The sequence below is a fragment of the Gorilla gorilla genome, chromosome 16 (genome assembly GCF_029281585.2).
Source record: "Gorilla gorilla gorilla isolate KB3781 chromosome 16, NHGRI_mGorGor1-v2.1_pri, whole genome shotgun sequence".
Lineage (NCBI taxonomy): Eukaryota > Metazoa > Chordata > Mammalia > Primates > Hominidae > Gorilla > Gorilla gorilla.
In genome coordinates, this window is record NC_073240.2 from 24,127,931 (window position 1) to 24,145,696 (window position 17,766).

At 41.8% G+C, this 17,766-nt stretch overlaps 1 protein-coding gene and 1 long non-coding RNA gene across 2 annotated transcripts in view; one reads left to right on the top strand and one right to left on the bottom strand.

Moving 5' to 3' along the window:
- LOC115930126 (engulfment and cell motility protein 2-like) overlaps nucleotides 1-3,646 on the top strand; it is a 50,135-nt gene extending 46,489 nt beyond the window's left edge. Inside the window, exon 6 of the mRNA XM_055363312.2 lies at nucleotides 2,296-3,646. Coding sequence (XP_055219287.2) covers nucleotides 2,296-2,677 — 382 coding nt within the window. The 3' untranslated portion in view covers nucleotides 2,678-3,646. The remainder of the gene's footprint in view (nucleotides 1-2,295) is intronic.
- The window catches only part of LOC129527062 (uncharacterized), a 38,119-nt gene extending 21,210 nt beyond the window's left edge, over nucleotides 1-16,909 (bottom strand). Inside the window, exon 1 of the long non-coding RNA XR_008671918.2 lies at nucleotides 16,654-16,909. This is a non-coding gene — a long non-coding RNA (uncharacterized lncRNA). The remainder of the gene's footprint in view (nucleotides 1-16,653) is intronic.
- Nucleotides 16,910-17,766: the final 857 nt, after the last annotated feature.

Genomic DNA, 17,766 nt, shown 5'->3' on the forward strand with positions numbered 1-17,766 from the left:
GAACTATGGATTACTACTACTTACTTTGATTAAAAAAACACTGATGTGAGATATTTTTGTAAATTTTCTTTACCCAAAGGTTCACTGCAGCCATAAAAAAGAACAAAATCATATCCTTTGCAGCAACATGATGCAGCTGGAGATCATCATCCTAAGCTAAACATTGGGTAAACATGGACATAAACATGGGAACAATAGATACAGGGAACTAACAGAGAGGAGAGGATGGGAAGGAGCGAAAGCTCAAAACTACCTACTGGGGGCTGGGTACAGTGGCTCACGCCTATAATCCCAGCACTTTGGGAGGCCAAGGTGGGTGGATTGCTTGAGTCCAGGAGTTCGAGACCAGCCTGGGTAACAGGGCGAAACCCAGTCTCTACAAAAAAATACAAAAAATAGCAGGGTATGGTGGCCCACCACTGTAGTCCCAGCTACCCCGGAGGCTGAGCTGGGAGGATCGGCTGAGCCCAAGAGGTCAAAACTGCAGTGACCAGTGACTGCAATACTGCACTCCAGCCTGGGGGACAGAGACCTACCTTGTCTCAAAAAACTTAAACAAAACTACGTGCTGGGTGCTATGCTTACTACCTGGGTGATGGGATCAATTGTACCCCAAACCTCATGCAATATACCCATGTAACAAACCTGCACACTATTATTATTGGGAGAAACAGAGCTAATTTAGAACAATACATATAGCTTGACCCAATTTGAGGAAAAATTTTACATTTGTATATTTGTTGAAAACAACTATCAATAAAGAACTAAAATTGCATACTATTCATTCATATGACTGAATACTACACAGCTATTAAAATTAATGAAGTAAGGCAGGTGCAGTGGCTCACACTTGTAATCCCAGCTACTCGGGAGGCTGAGGCTTGAGAATCACTTGAAACTGGGAGACGGAGGTTGCCGTGAGCCAAGATTGTGCCACTGCTCTACAACCTGGGTGACAGAGTAAGACTCTGTTTCAAAATAATCATAATAATAATACTACTACTAATACACATATATCAGCATAAATAAATGTAACTTTCCAATTACAGAATGTATGTACCAAAATATCACATAAATTTGAAACACAATAGTACTACATGTTAAATATATGTAGATATTTGTAGGAACAATATAAGTGCATGAGCTAAAAAGATAAATAACTTCTGCATAAGAAAATAGGATCTAAGAGGATGACAAAAGGGACTCCAACCGTATGCATATTTTATTTTTAAAAACAAATATAGGCCAGGCACAGTGGCTCACCCCTGTAATTCCAGCATTTTAGGGGGCCAAGACGGGCAGATCACTTGAGGTCGGTTGGAGACCAGCCTGGACAACATAGTGAAACCCCGTCTGTACTAAAAATACAAAAATTAGCCGGGAGTAGTGACAAGCTCCTATAATCCCAGCTACTCAAAAGGCCAAGGCACGAGAATTGCTTGAACTTGGGAGGTGGCGGTTGCAGTGAGCAGGGATTTTACCACTATACACCAGGCTGGGCAACAGAGTGAGACCCCATCTCAAAAATAATAAATAAAAACATATATAAATACAACTTTGAAGCAAATCTGACAAGATGTCAGCATCTATGAAATCTACTGAATGGGCTGGGCGCGGTGGCTCACGCCTGTAATACCAACACTTTGGGGGGCCAAGGTGGGCAGATCACAAAGTGAAGACATAAGAGACCATCCTGGCCAACATGGTGAAACCCCGTCTCTACTAAAAATACAAAAATTAGCTGGGTGTGGTGGCGTGTGCCTGTAATCCCAGCTACTCAGGAGGCTGAGACAGGAGAATCACTTGAACCCAGGAGGCAGAGGTTGCAGTGAGCTGAGATTGCACCAGTGCACTCCAGCCTGAGCAACAGAGCGAGACTCCATCTCAAAAAAAAAAAAAAAAAAAAGGAAAGGAAAAAAGAAAAAAAATCTACTGAATTAGTAAATGGTGTTTGTTAAATTATTCTCCATATTTTTCTAAATTTTTGAAATATTTAAACTTTGCTCTAAAAAAGTCAAGATTTTGGAATTCAGAGACAGGCTTTGTAGATTCAATACAGGATATGTGTGCGTGTGTGTGTGCGTGTGTGTGTGTTAAGCCTGTTATTCTGTACTATAAAATTTCTAACTAAAAAAAATTATATTAGGTTGGTGCAAATGTAGTTGCAGTTTTCGAATTGTTGAAATTTGCTATTTGATACTGGAATACATTCTTAAATATATGTGGTTATTTATATATCATTTTAATGCACATTTCTCACCTTTTTTGCTAATAACATATTATTTGCTGTTTTAGTCTTTTAGACAGTGGAAATTATAAAAAAAAGCAAATTCAAGCGGTTTTCTTGAGTTCAAAATGGGTCGCAAAGCAGTGGAGACAACTCGCAACATCAACTACACATTTGGCCCAGGAACTGTGCAATGGTGGTTCAAGAAGTGTTGCAAAGAAGACGAGAGCCTTGAAGATGAGGAGTGTAGCAGCCGGCCAGAAGAAGTTGGAACTGACCAATAGAGAGCAATCATCGAAGCTGATCCTCTTACAACTACACGAGAAATTGCCGAAGAACTCAATGTCAACCATTCTATGCTTGTTTGGCAATTTAAGCAAGTTGGAAAGGTGCAAAAGCTTCTTTTTTTTTTTTTTTTTTTTTGAGATGGAGTCTCACTCTATCACCTAGGCTAATGCAGTGGCACCATCTGGGCTCACTGCAACCTCTACTTCCCGGGTTAAAGTGATTCTCGTGCCTCAGCCTCCCTAGTTGCTGGGATTACAGGCACCCACCACCACACCCGATTACTTTTTGTATTTTTAGTAGAGCTGGGGTTTCACCATGTTGGCCAGGCTGGTCGTGAACTCCTGGCCTCAAGTGATCTGCCCGCCTCAGCCTCCGAAAGTACTGGGATTACAGGTGTGAGCCACCACGCCCTGCCAAAAGGTGAAAAAGCTTGATAAGTGGGTGCCTCATGAGCTGACCAAAAATTTTAAAAATCGTCGTTGTGAAGCGTTGTCTTCTCTTATTCTACATAACGACGATGAACCATTTCTTAGTTGGATTGTGACGTTTGACAAAAAGTGTATTTTATACAACAGTGATGACCAGCTCAGTGGTTGGACCGAGAAGATGCTCCAAAGCACTTCCTGAAGCCAAACTTTCATCAAAAAGAGGTCAGGGTCACTGTTTGGTGGTCTGCTCCTGGTCTGATCCGCTATAGCTTTCTGAATCACAGTAAAACCAATACATCTGAGAAGTATGCTCAGCAAATCGATGAGATGCACTGAAAACTGCGAGGCCTGCAGCCGGCACTGGTCCACAGAAAGGGTCCAGTTCTTCTCCACGACAACACCCGACAACATCTTGCACAACCAACATTTCAAAAGTTGAATGAATTGGGCTACAAAGTTTTGCCTCATCCACCATATTGAACTGACCTCTCACCAACCGACTACCACTTTTCCAAGCATCTAGAAAATTTTTTGCAGGGAAAATGCTTCCACAACCATCAGGATGCAGAAAATGCTTTCCAAGAGTTCATCGAATCCCGAAGCATGGATTTTTACGCTACAGGAATAAACAAACTTATTTCTCATTGGCAAAAAATGTGTTGATTGTAATGGTTCCTATTTTGATAAAGATGTGTTTGGGCCTAGTTATAATAATTTAAAATTCGCAATCCAAAACCACCATTAATTTTGCACCAACCTAACAGTACCTACCTTTATTACCTCAACTGCTCTTCAGCTTTCTTTTTTTGAGACAGAGTATCCCTCTGTCACCCAGGCTGGAGTGCAGTGGCACAAATCTCGGCTCACTGCAACCTCCACCTCCAGGGGTCAAGTGATTCTCCTGCCTCAGCCTCCTGAGTAGCTGGGATTACAGACGTCCACCACCATGCCCGGCTAATTTTTGTATTTTTAATAGAGACGGGGTTTTGCCATGTTGGCCACGCTGGTCTCAAACTCCTGATCTCATCTGTCCACCTTGGCCTCCCAAAGTGCTGGGATTATAGACATGAGCCACCGTGTTCAGCCTAATCTTACTCTTTAAAAGAATAAAGTAAGGGCAGACAATAACGAATGTCTTAACCCAGAAATCTCACCTTTTTGAATGATGTTCTCCATTCACAGAAGCATTTAGAACACTACAAGTGTGCAGTAAACAGCAAAAGCCAACAAGCTCTAATCACTTAAACTCTAGAGAATATATGACACAGCTCTTCCTAAAATATCACCAGATGGGTATATAAACGTAGAACGGCTTAACTCCCAGCTGTATATTAACACCAAATCTCCAATAAGCCTATACTGTCATAATAAAAATCATTTGCCTAAATCTCTTCCAATTCATATTAGATGTATTAATATAAACCATATCCTATCTGAGTTGCTACAACTCCACTTGATATTTAAAACACACCACAACACACAAGCACACAAACACACACACACGGATACAGAACTTGGGAGTTCAGGCTGAGTTCTGCATTTACAGAGTTCATAGAAACCGATTTTTCTTAAGGTATCTTTCATAATTCTCAATCAGCTTATTAAAAAGAGAAAAACTAGATGGCTCAGTCCTCTTGTGTTTAACTGTGATCAAATCCCACAATGTCTTCAGTCATAGTAGAGTTCACAATGATAAAGTTCAAATAAGCTTACCTGCCCCATTCCTCCCATACTACTTCCTACAGCTGCCACTCGTCTTAGGAGCTGGAGCCAGTTAACCACCCACTTTCTCAATGGTGACTGTGACTTAAACCTTCACAAGACATCCAATGAAAAATAAAGACTTTAAAATAGCAGTTATTGGCGGAGCGTGGTGGCTCAGACCTGTAATCCCAGCACTTTGGAAGGCCATGGGTGGATCACCTGAGGTCAGGAGTTCAAGACCAGCCTGGCCAACATGGTGAAATCCCATCTCTACTAAAAAATACAAAAATTAGCTGGCTGTGGCCAGCTTGTGCCTGTAGTCTCAGCTGCTTGGGAGGTCGAGACATGAGAATCGCTTGAACTTGGGAGGCAGAGGTTATAGTGAGCTGAGAGAGCACCATTTCACTCCAGCCTGGGTGACAGAGTGAGACTCTGTCTTAAAAAAAAAAACACAGCAATTTTTCCTACTTATAAAAGTAATACATGCTCATCGTAGAAAAATGGGAAACTATAGAAGAATAAGAAGCAAAAAAGCCACATTATCCCACCAAGACAGAAATTAATCACTACTAATATTTCCATTCATGGCAATCCAGGGTCTCTTCTGTATATAAAAGTGTATTAGTTCATTTACCAAACAGGATTTTAAGTACTGCAGAACAAGGGGGAAGTAGCATACTAATTCTTTGGAAGACTAATTTTCTTCAGTGTAAAGAAGTTACACTTACTGCTGAGTAAGTCAACCATACGTACAGGAAACTGGAGAGAATGACAAAGGTGAGGGAAATCATGCCTGCTTTTTCTTCATTCACTCACAGCAAACCATGGAGTCCATGTTTTGGGAACCATTATGTATGCAAAGACCAACTAATGAGTATGTTTCCTTTATAAATAGCAGCCTACTAAATAAACAAATACATACATACATATATACAAATATACAGTCTTGCCACAGGAGTTACACACACAGTGAAAGGAATGACATTAAGAGTATTTTTTAAATTATTATACTTTAAGTTTTAGGGTACATGTACACAACATGCAGGTTAGTTACATATGTATACATGTGCCATGTTGGTGTGCTGCACCCATTAACTCGTCATTTAACATTAGGTATATCTCCTAATGCTATCCCTCCCCGCTCCCCCCACCCCACAATAGGCCCCGGTGTGTGTGATGTTCTCCTTCCTGTGTCCATGTGTTCTCTTTGTTCAATTCCCACCTATGAGTGAGAACATGCGGTGTTTGGTTTTTTTGTCCTTGTGATAGTTTGCTGAGAAGGACGGTTTCCGGCCTCATCCATGTCCATACAAAGGACATGAACTCATCATTTTTTATGGCTGCATAGTATTCCATGGTGTATATGTGCCACATTTTCTTAATCCAGTCTATCATTGTTGCACATTTGGCTTGGTTCCAAGTCTTTGCTATTGTGAATAGTGCCGCAATAAACATACGTGTGCATGTGTCTTTATAGCAGCATGATTTATAATCCTTTGGGTATATACCCAGTAATGGGATTGCTGGGTCAAATAAATGGGATCTAATTAAACTAAAGAGCTTCTGCACAGCAAAAGAAACTACCATCAGAGTGAACAGGCAACATACAGAATGGGAGAAAATTTTTGCAATCTACTCATCTGACAAAGGGCTAATATCCAGAATCTACAATGAACTCAAACAGATTTACAAGAAAAAGACAAACAACCCCATCAAAAAGTGGGCGAAGGATATGGACAGACACTTCTCAAAAGAAGACATTTATGCAGCCAAAAGACACATGAAAAAATGCTCATCATCACTGGCCATCAGAGAAATGCAAATCAAAACTGCAATGAGATACCATCTCACACCAGTTAGAATGGCGATCATTAAAAAGTCAGGAAACAACAGGTGCTGGAGAGGATGTGGAGAAATAGGAACACTTTTACACTGTTGGTGGGACTGTAAACTAGTGCAACCATTGTGGAAGTCAGTGTGGTAATTCCTCAGGGATCTAGAACAAGAGTATTTTTTTTATCACCATGAAAGTATCTTAAGAGACAGTAAAGGGATATGTGAAAGGTTGATCTAAAATTCATGACCTCTTCCACAAAAATAGTTTCTGTGCGCATAAGACAAAGGAACAATCTAACTACGGAAAACGTAACTGTTGATTTTATAATGCTATAACTTATTTACACGTATAAATAAATATGCAGGAGTTTAAACAGTCCACAAATATTGATAGCTTACTCTGTACCAGGCAATGTATTAACTGCTAGGGAGTAAGGGAGAGAACAGCCGCCAGTCCCTATTTCTGCAGAACTTTCAATCTGTCTCTTGAAGTATGATGTCAAACACTAGGCATGTGGCCTCAAGCAAGTCACAACAGTCCTGATTAAATGATGATCTCAAATCCTTGTGATGATCTAAGAAGATATATGTGAAAGTAGCTTATAAATCATGTTACCTAAAGTAAAAAGAGATATGCAGCCATTTGTGCAAAGCACTGTTTATAGCAATCATCTTCAATATAAATTATCTTATTTATTTATTTATTTATTTATTTATTTATTTATTTATTTATTTATTTTTTGAGATGGAGACTCGCCCTGTCACCCAGGCTGGAGTGCAGTGGTGTGATCTCGGCTCACTGCAACCTCTGCCTCTGGGGTTTAGGCCATTCTCCTGCCTCAGCCTCCTAAGTAGCTGGGACTACAGGCACCCACCACCACGACTGGCTAATTGTTTGTATTTTTAGTAGAGATGGGGTTTCAACTGTGTTAGCCAGGATGGTCTCGATCTCCTGACCTTGTGATCCGCCCACCTTGGCCTCCCAAAGTGCTGGGATGGCAGGTGTGAGCCACCGTGCCCGGCCTCTCATTTCTTTTAACTGGCAAAAAATAATCACTCAAGTTGCTTAATATAATCTCTTTTGACAGTCTCTAAGATTTTGATATTATCTTTCTCTGCCAATGACCCATATGAAGTAACTGAAATTAATTTCCCCATGATGGGGGAGAAAAGATTTGTTTTTTTCTAATACAAAAAGCTTTATTTCCTGATTTCATAATTTATAGGGGTTAGGGGGCAGGCAGCCACAGATCAAAAGCAACTTATTCAAACTCAAGAAAAAAATTATCTTTTAATCTAAGAATCACCATGGAAAGTTTGTTATAGGCTCAGGCTAATCCAAATAGTTAGTGACAGGTTAACTGTGGTACTTTGAAAGCAAAGGAGAGCAAGTAGCAATTATTCTTCCCTTCACTCAGTCTCTAATACCTAACCTCTTAAAAAACAGGGAGATATATATTATAGCCAAACTGCTTTCCAAAAAACATAATTTTTAAAAACATGCTCTACACAATATCAACTGTTTGTATCTAAAAGAAATAGACTATTTACATTGCTTTTTATCCTACGTTTTATCCTTTTCAAATTCAGCCACCTCAATGATGCAAAAAAGTATCAAACTGATGCTTTAAATTTATTTTTGCCCTTATTGCAGATACGACTCTAAAGAGCATGGGAGGGTTTTTTTTTTGTTTTTTTTTTTTTGTTTTGTTTTTTTTTTTGAGATGGAGTCTCGCTCTGTCACAGAGGTTGGAGTGCCGTGGTGCAATCTCGGCTCACTGCAACCTCTACCTCCTGGGTTCAAGAGATTATCCTGCCTCAGCCTGCCGCGTAGCTGGAACTACAGGCGTGTGCCACCACGCCCAGCTAATTTTTTATAGTTTTGTAGAGATGGGGTTTCACCGTGTTAGCCAGGATGGTCTCAATCTCCTGACCTCATGATCCACCCGCCTCGGTCTCCCAAAGGGTTGGGATTACTGGTGTGAGCCACCATGCCCGGCCTAGCATGGGACATTTTAAAGGCATTCATAATCCAACTAAACTGGACCTCCTGCAAAACTAGTGAAATGCCCAAAAACAAACATCTATAAATGCCCAATATTAAACCTCAAGGGTCTTAAGCAGTAGTATCCAAAGCAAGTATAACATACCTCCAGGAGATCGGGCATGGTGGCTCACACCTGGAATCCCAGCACTTTGGGAGGCTGAGGCAGGTGGATCACTTGAGCCCAGGAGTTCAAGACCAGCCTGACCAACATGGTGAAAACCCATCTCTACCAAAGAATACAAAAATTAACCAGGCATGGTGGCACACACCTGTAATCCCAACTGCTCAAGTGGCTGAGGCACAAGGATCACTTGGACCCAGGAGGCAAAGGTTGCAGTGAGCCAAGATTACACCACTGCACACCAGTCTGGGTAACAGAGTAAGACTCTTGTCTCAAAAATATGTATATAGATTATATATTATTATATATACATATATATTATACATATACACACACACATACATATACACATGTGTGCACACACACACACCTCCAGGAGTACCCAAGAAGCCCCAGGATAAAAAAGGAAAATATTTGAACTTTATTTTTAATTATCATCCTTAATTTTTTGTTTGTATTTTAAAGTCCGCAATAATCAGTTATTATATGTTTATTACTTGTAAATTAAATATCTAAGGATTAAGAACTGATGCTCAATATTTTTCTTTTTCTCTTTTTCAAAGCAACAACATGAAGTTGTATCAATTTTTTTTCTGACTTCATTCTTCCCATCCCATCAGTTTTTTGTTTTTTTTTTAGAGAGACAGGGTCTCACTATGTTGCCCAGGCTGGAGTACAGTGGCTGTATTCATAAGCACAATTACAATGAACTTTAGCCTTGAACTCCTGACCTCAAATATCCTCCTGCCTAAGCCAACTACATAGCTGGGACCACAGGACCATGTACCACACCTGCTTAATGCTCAAAAGTTTTTGGTGATGGGGTAAGCAACCAAAGTTTGGAGACCACTGGTCTACACGACTCATTGTCACTGAACTTTCATTTTTATCAGCTCCCTCTCAAGAGTTAAGCTATGGAAGTAAGTCCTGATGCTGAAAAAGAAACAGAAGAAAAACTGTTTCAAACTATTTTGAACTCCCAACAAGCTAAAGATGACAAATCACTAGCAAGAATATATGGAATTGAATACTAATATGCTGTTGACGGGAATTTCAAATAGACATCCTATCTAAAGGGCATCTTGAGTACATCCACATTTAAAACACACATACCCTTTGACCTAATAAGCTCCCCCCCTTTTTTTTTTTTTTTTTTTTTTTAGAATGAGTCTCACTCTGTCGCCCAGGCTGCAGTGCAGTAGCTTAATCTGGGCTCACTGCAGCCTCCGCCTCCTGGGTTCAAGTGATTCTCTGTGCGTCAGCCTTCCAAGTAGCTGGAATTATAGACCCTCGCCACCACACCAGACTAATTTTTGTATTTTAGTAGAGATGGGGTTTCACCATTTTGGCCAGGCTGGTCTTGAACTGCTGACCTCAGGTGATCCACCCACCCGCCTTGGCCTCCCAAAGTGCTGGGATTACAGGCATAAGCCACCATGCCTGGCTAATAAATCCGCTTTTAAGAATTTATCCTGGGCCAGGCGCGGTGGCTCAGGCCTGTAATTCTAGCACTTTGGGAGGCCAAGACGGGCGGATCACGAGGTCAGGAGATCGAGACAAGCCTGGCCAACATGGTAAAACCCCATCTCTACTGAAAATGCAAAAAATTAGCCGGGCGTGGCGGTGCACGGCTGTACTCCCAGCTACTCACGAGGCTGAGGCAGGAGAATCACTTGAACCTGGGAGGCAGAGGCTGCAGTGAGCCAAGATCATACCACTGCACTCCAGCCTGGGTGACAGAGTGACTCTGTCTCAAAAAAAAAAAAATTATCCTAAGGAAATAATAGGACAATTCAATGCCCAAACAAGTTCATCACAGTACTACTTTAAGAGAAAAATCGGCAATATCCATTAACAACACAGAACTGCTATAAACTATGATGCATCCATATTACAGAACACTAAATACTCATTTACTCATTAAGAGAATATCAATTTTACATGGAAAGTTGTTCTTTTTTAAGGTATTTCAATAGTATGTATAAGAAAAAAAATGAAAACACCAAACATCACATCCAGATGGGATTACAGGTTATCTCTACTTTTTTTAAAAAAGAAAAACATTAAAACTGTTCTGGGCCAGATGCATTGGCTCACGCCTGTAATCCTAGCACTTTAGGAGGCCAAGGCAGGTGAATCACCTGAGGTCAGGAGTTAGAAACCAGCCTGGCCAACATGGTGAAACCCTGTCTCTACTAAAAATACAAAAATTAGCCAGGTACGGTGGCGGGTACCTGTAATCCCAGCTACTCGGGAGGCTGAGGCAGCAGAATTGCTGGAACCCAGGAGGCAGAGGTTGCAGTGAGCTGAGATCACGCCACTGCACTCCAGCCTGGGTGACACAGTGAGACTCCATCTAAAAAAAAGTTCTGTAGCTTTCATAATCAGAAATAATTTCACTTTGAAATTTAAAATGAGATTAAGTTAAAACTCCAAATTATTGTCCTGTATCACTTCCAAAACTCTTTGTAAACACTCTGTCTTCCCATGTCATTTGTGGATCAGTCTAAATACTTAATCTAATATTTGGTTTATCTCATGGAAAAATGATAGGCATATAATAAACACCAACCCTGTTTCAAGTTAACCATCTTGTCTTTGTACCAATTCTTGCCAGTTATGTCATGATTTATCAATATACTTATAACTTCCTTATATTTTGCCAGATTATAAATCTATGAATAATTCTGAAAATTATTCAGAAATTTCTATCTCTCTTCTGCAACTAAGTTACAAAAGTATTAACTACTTCGGGAGGCTGAGGCAGGGAGAATCACTTGAACCTGGGAGGCGGAGGTTGCAGTGAGGCGAGATCATGCCATTGCACTCCAGTCTGGGTGACAGAGCAAGACTCTGTCTCAGAAAAAATATATATATATGTATTAACTACTAAAGAAATTAGATTTAGACCCCAGATAAGTGAAATCAGAAAAGCTTGCTACCATCTGTCATAACAGAATCATTCTGAATATCTATAGTTATCAGATCAAGACAATACCTGTGTGGTTAACAAGTACTCTACACTCCATCTTAAGGGAAAAGAGTACTTAAGAAGATTATTATAGCATAAGTTTATGTGCTTTGTTCATTAATTCAACAATTTAGAACAAAGCTATGAGGTATTTCACCGCTAACAGAATAGCTTTAAGGTAACCCATCTTCACAATTTTCTCTTTGTTTTCATTTGTTTCATGCCTTACTATTTTATAGACAGTCATTCTATCGGCATTGCACAAGTACTATGTCCCTAAACAACTACGACCAAGTTTTATCACGACCCAAAAGAAAAAATAACCTTCTAGGCCAGGTGCAGTGGCTCATGTCTATAATCCCAGCACTTTTGGAGACCAAGGCAGGAGGACTATTCAAGCCCAGGAGTTCAAGGTAGCAAAACCCTGTCTCTACAAAAAATGAAAATAATAATTTTTAAAAAGAAAAAATACATTTTACACGGCAACCAAGTATACATACATAAACATATCTTTTAAAAAGAAAGGTTTCCCAAATCAATATTTACTTTTACTTTACACAATGTACTGACATATTCTTTTTAAAAATGCTTTTTAAAATAAGTACATTGATTTCATTACCCTATGACACTGCCACCTGCTACTTAAAAATGTAGCCTTAAAACTTTATGCAGAGTGTGCTAAACTCCTTGCTCCTACCACCTTCTCCTACGGCTCCAACATAAGAAAATGGGTGAAATCTAGCAAGTCTATTCTAAGTACAGACCTTGGCATAAATGTGAGACACCCCAGGTTCCTCTGAAGTCCCTGCAACATTGTGATTATTCCGACTGGCAGACAGGATACATTTGCTGAAAGGTTTCTCCAGCCAGACTACAGAAGCAGAAACCTTTTCTGTTGCCATATCAGTGATATTGCTAAATCCTGCACTTGACAATGTGGACCAGGTTTACTACTGCTCCACAAGCCAATTCTTCCAAAAAATAAAACAGGATTCCAATATAATAGGATTCTAATACCAGACCCTTATATTTTTTGAATACTTTTCATACACATTATTCCATTGCATTCTCCCCCTGGCAGTCTGTTAGAAAAGTAGAGAAGCTGCTCTTCTTCCTTTCACTAATGAAGGAAGTGGAGCTCAGAGGGGTTACGTGGCTTGCCAGAAACAACACGGCTAATGAAGAATACAACGCAGGCTTGAACCCAAGATTTACTCATCTATCCACTTTTATGCTACAATTTTCATTTTTAATATCTGATACAAGTATGAACTTAAAAAGTATATTGTTTCTAGATACAAAAGCAAAGACGAAAGCATGATATCAATATTGATGATACCAAAAAATTAAGATTAAAAATAGCAATGACATGTTAATAATTTTGGAGGCCTCTAAAGTTACTGGCAGTCCTAGTTCAATCCAATATGAATCTGATATCATCTTATATCTTCAATCAATGTTACATGATTATAAATTTATGTATATATTCACCATAGAAAATTACAGAATTGGGTGGTAAGAAACAACTACCTATATAAATTGCACATACTCCCCCAAACCATTCTCAAGTCTTGTGGCTTCACACTAAATTATGAAGTTCCCAATGTAAAACCTGATTTGATTTCAACACTAAGCGAATTACAACAGCATAAGCATGTTCTTACTACATAATACTTGCAACATACATTCAATTTCCGAAGCACTTTTGGACAATGTCTAAAATCCATAAGCTAAAAGCAGAACCCGACACACAATCTTGTTTCTTTTAAATGGCAAAGGTTAGTCTACCTATATGAGATGAATACCAAATAACATAATTAGAACTTATTAAAAATTTACAGAATCAGGCTAGAGAAACTACTTGAGGTCAAAGACTATAGGCCCTTAATTGTATAGATGAGAAAATTGATGCCCAGAGAAGTTAAGTGACATTCCCAACAGCAATTAATGACACAGATGGAATCAGAATATATGTCTATCTGTCAATCCAGAACTTCCCATTATTCTATATTACCTCTGCATTTAATGTGCTCTTAAAAAAGTCACTAACATCTAAAACACTTAAGACACATTAAGACTCAAAAACCAGGGGACACAACAATGTTCACAACGGTCTTTAGAAAACAATTTCTTAAAGGAATCTCAAAAATTCCAAACAACAAGCACTGAAAGCTGGCTCTTTATTTTTTTAATTTTCTTTCCTATCCAGAGCCCTACTTGATCAAAAACTGGCTCTTTAATCCATTGCAAATTATCAAGTAGCTTTTAATAACTAACACGGCCATAAACCACCATAACTGTTCTTTTTTCCATATCAATACTATTCACTTACTAAAAAAAAAAATCTGAGGGTATAGAATATGCTGATAACTGTGCTGGGTATTGGCGACACCAGGGAACAAAACAGACAAGGCCTCTGGCTCTTCTAATGGACAGCTGGGTGCAACTCTCTAAAAATACTACTTTATGATTTGACAGGATATTTACCAAAGTCCTTCACTACTCTACACAACTATAACAACATTTTCTTCCACCTCTTCCAAACTTATAACAACCTTCACCACACCCCCTCTAAAACGTGAATACGTCCTTTGGTAACTCAGCATTCTACTTTACTAAAGAAGGTGTGAACGTGTTAACTAGAACTACAGCAGATTTTTAAACTGACTTTACCACTCCTCATGGCCTGCGGCAAATTTCAAGAACTTTTCACAATCTGTAGTAACCCTTCCTGGTTCACAACCCTGATCTCAAATGACTGCTAACACACCCATCCTACCCTCCACTAGAAATCTGAGTCAGATGGTTTAGGAGCAACCATGTTAGGGAGCATCTTCAGTGGACCCCTTTATGAGCCAGAAGCTGACTTACTCCCTCTCCTCTGTTTATTTCCTCTGGATTCTTGTGTATCTCTGGATACAATGTATCTCCAATTAATCAGCATCTAATTTTATCAAGCGTGTTCCTGATAACTTGTGCACAAATTAACTTTTGGCAACAAATCTGTTTCACCTACATAAATCCATTATATTTTAAGAGATGCTCAATTTGCATCCTTTAAGTTTCTCATGCTTCCCCTTCTCCACTTCTTAAATTCTTAAAGAGCTATAAACAAAAGCACCCTTGGAAGCCATAATTAATGGGAAATCTTTGGAATACCCAACCTAAAGCAAAAGTTCACATGCCTTGCTGACCACAATCATTCAGGGAGCTTTGTAAGGATGGATTCCCAGGCCCTATCCTCAGAGATTTTAATTCATTAGGTCCTGCATAAGTTTGAGGAACTTAGGTAGTCCATAATATTGCTAATGACCAGCCTTAAACTAGACAACCACTGAAGAACCTGGCCTATGAGCTGAGAAACTTGGGTTCTTTTATGGCTGGCCATTAACGACAAGTGGGGCTGTACCACTGTGCTGGTCACTTGAAGTTCTCTGAGTCACCTGAAAATGAGGGAGTAATTGGAGCCAAAAGAGGTCTGTCTTCATAGGCAGCCAATCTAGAATTCTAGAATCCTCCAAATTTAGTTGAATATCACATACTATACTGGGTTACTCAAAACAATGTCATTCTGGGTGGGGGTGGTGGCTCACGCCTGTAATTGCAACACTTTGGAAGGCCGAGGCAGGTGGATCACTTGAGGTCAGGAGTTCCAGACCAGCCTAGCCAACATGGAGAAATCCCTGTCTCTACTGAAAATACAAAAATTAGCCAGCCGTGGTGGTGCACACTTGTAATCCCAGCTACTTGGGAGGCTAAGGGGGGAGTATTGCTAGACTCCGAGAGGCGGAGGTTGCAGTGAGCAGACATCACACTACTGCACTCCGGCCTGGGCGGCAGAGCGAGATAACGTCTCAAAAAAAAAAAAAAAAAGTGTCATTCTGTAAGCTCTTCTAGCCTGCCCAAGTCATAGGCCCTATAAAGGGAAGACTCTCTGCACGCCATCAATGTCTCCTGTCCTACTGAACAGCCCTGAATCTGAAAGGGGATGGTCTCCCACCACCTCTCCATGGACAAATCATAAACATTTAACATTTTAAAAAAAATCATCTCCTGTAATTCAACCCAGGCCTCTCATGGCATTACCATTCACATAAGAGAAAGTTGAACCTCAACTGGAAAAGTATATGGTTTGGGGGTGTTGTTTTGTTTGTTTGGGTTGTGGAAAAATAGATGTCAGAAAACAAAGTGGATATCAAGATACTAGAACAGTAAGAATTTAGGCCTGGGTCTGGAAACGACATTTGAACATCAATATGTAATAGTAGTTCATGTCCAAAACTCACAAGTGAGATTATCAAACTCCAGGGGAGTCTATTAATGTGGCCATAAAATCTACCCCATAATTTTGACATAACTTTTCCAGGCCAAAATACGACTCACATCATCTTATGGATCCGGAAATGCCATACATCAAGCAAAATTTCTACCGGACAAATAACACCGTAATCATTTGCGGAGCAGTCTGACCAGTGTTCCCTGAGTTATGCCAACCGCCCCCAACCATCCTTCCCACCTAAGTATTACCAGGTCAGGAGGATGTCCTGCTGCACGCTCAGGCGGTCGCTCCTCCTTTCCACAAGACCCAGGCCCGCACCGTTCGCCCCGGGGCTCCCATGGCCCCCGACCTCCAGTCTCCAGCAACGATGGATCCCCACAGACCAGGCAGGGGGCGAAGGGCGCACACCCACCTCCCGGGAGTCAGTGGGAATAACCCCGGGCGCTCCCAGGGTACGTCCCACACCCGGAGGCGCACGGGCCCATCCCCGCCAGGTCTGGGCAGGCAGCCGGAGCCCGGGACCCCGCCTCCCCCGCACCTAGGGTCCCGGCCGAGCTCGACCGCTGAGGTCCCGTTCCCACTCCCACTCCCAGCGCCTCCCCCTGGCGGCGGCGGCCGCCCGGGACGCCCCTCCCCGGGCGCTGCCTCCTCAGAGGGTGACAGCCGCCTGGCCGGGGCCGTACAGAGGCCGGCCCCTCCTCCAGCTCCTCCTCACCCCGGGAGGAGACAGGGGACGGGAATGGGGTTCTTACCAGGCAGCAGGACATGGCAAGGCCCGCCACGGCACAGCCTCCTCCTCCACCATCTCACCAGGCTCCCTGCCAGGCCCGGCGCAGGGCAGCGACTGAGCTACTAGGGCGTCTGGTCCGGCTGCTACTCCGCCGCCGCCGCCGCCTTCTCACAACCACGACACTGCAGCAGCGGCCACACAGAGTGCACTCCCGACGCCGAGCCGGGCGACGAGCGGAGACGCGCGCGCACGCTCGGGCGCTGAACCCGGTGTCCGGGAAAGGGGGCGGGTCTCCGCCTGTTGGACGGGGGCGGGGCCTGGACAGGTGGTCACGCCCCAGGAGATAGGCGGGGCTGCAGCCCAGACGAATACCTGCGGCTGGGGAGAGGCTCGCGAAAAAGCCCAGCGGAGGCAGAAGGGCTAGACAGATGGGAATTGAGCGCAGGAAAAGCGATGACAAAAAAAAATCTGGAAGAAAACCAAAGGTGGTCCTACAAATATTTAGGAGGCGTCTTTCCCTGGGCAACACATGGCTCACTCTACTTACCAGAAAAATAGAACAACAGTGGTTATCTTTCACCTGCAATTGTGGTCAGGATAAAACCAGTTTAATATAGTGCAAGTAAATGTAGTGTTTTAGAAGATGTATTCAGGATACAATTTCTTTTTTTTTTTCTGTCGCCCAGGCTGGAATGCAGTGACATCTCAGCTCACTGCAAACTCCGCCTCCCGGGCTCAAGCGATCCTCCCACCTCAGCCTCCTGAGTAGCTGGGACTACAGGCGCAGAACATCATGCCCCGCCAATTTTTGTATTTTTTGTAGACACGGAGTTTCTGCCATTTTGTCCAGGCTGGTCTCGAACTCCTGGGCTCAAGCAATCCACCCACCTCGGCCTCCCAAAGCGCTGGGATTAAAGGCATGGACCGCCGCACCCGGTCCAGAATACAATTTCAAGCTGATTCAACTTCAGCTCCTAATCAAAAGCTTAGCGGGAAGAAGTGAATTTTCAAACAAAATAACCCCCTCCCCCCAAAATTGTAACCTACCCACACTAGCCTGCAGAATTCCACAAACCAGGATTGCATTACCGCAGGCCGTAACAGATTCACCTCCTCTGAGTTGCCTTTTAACATT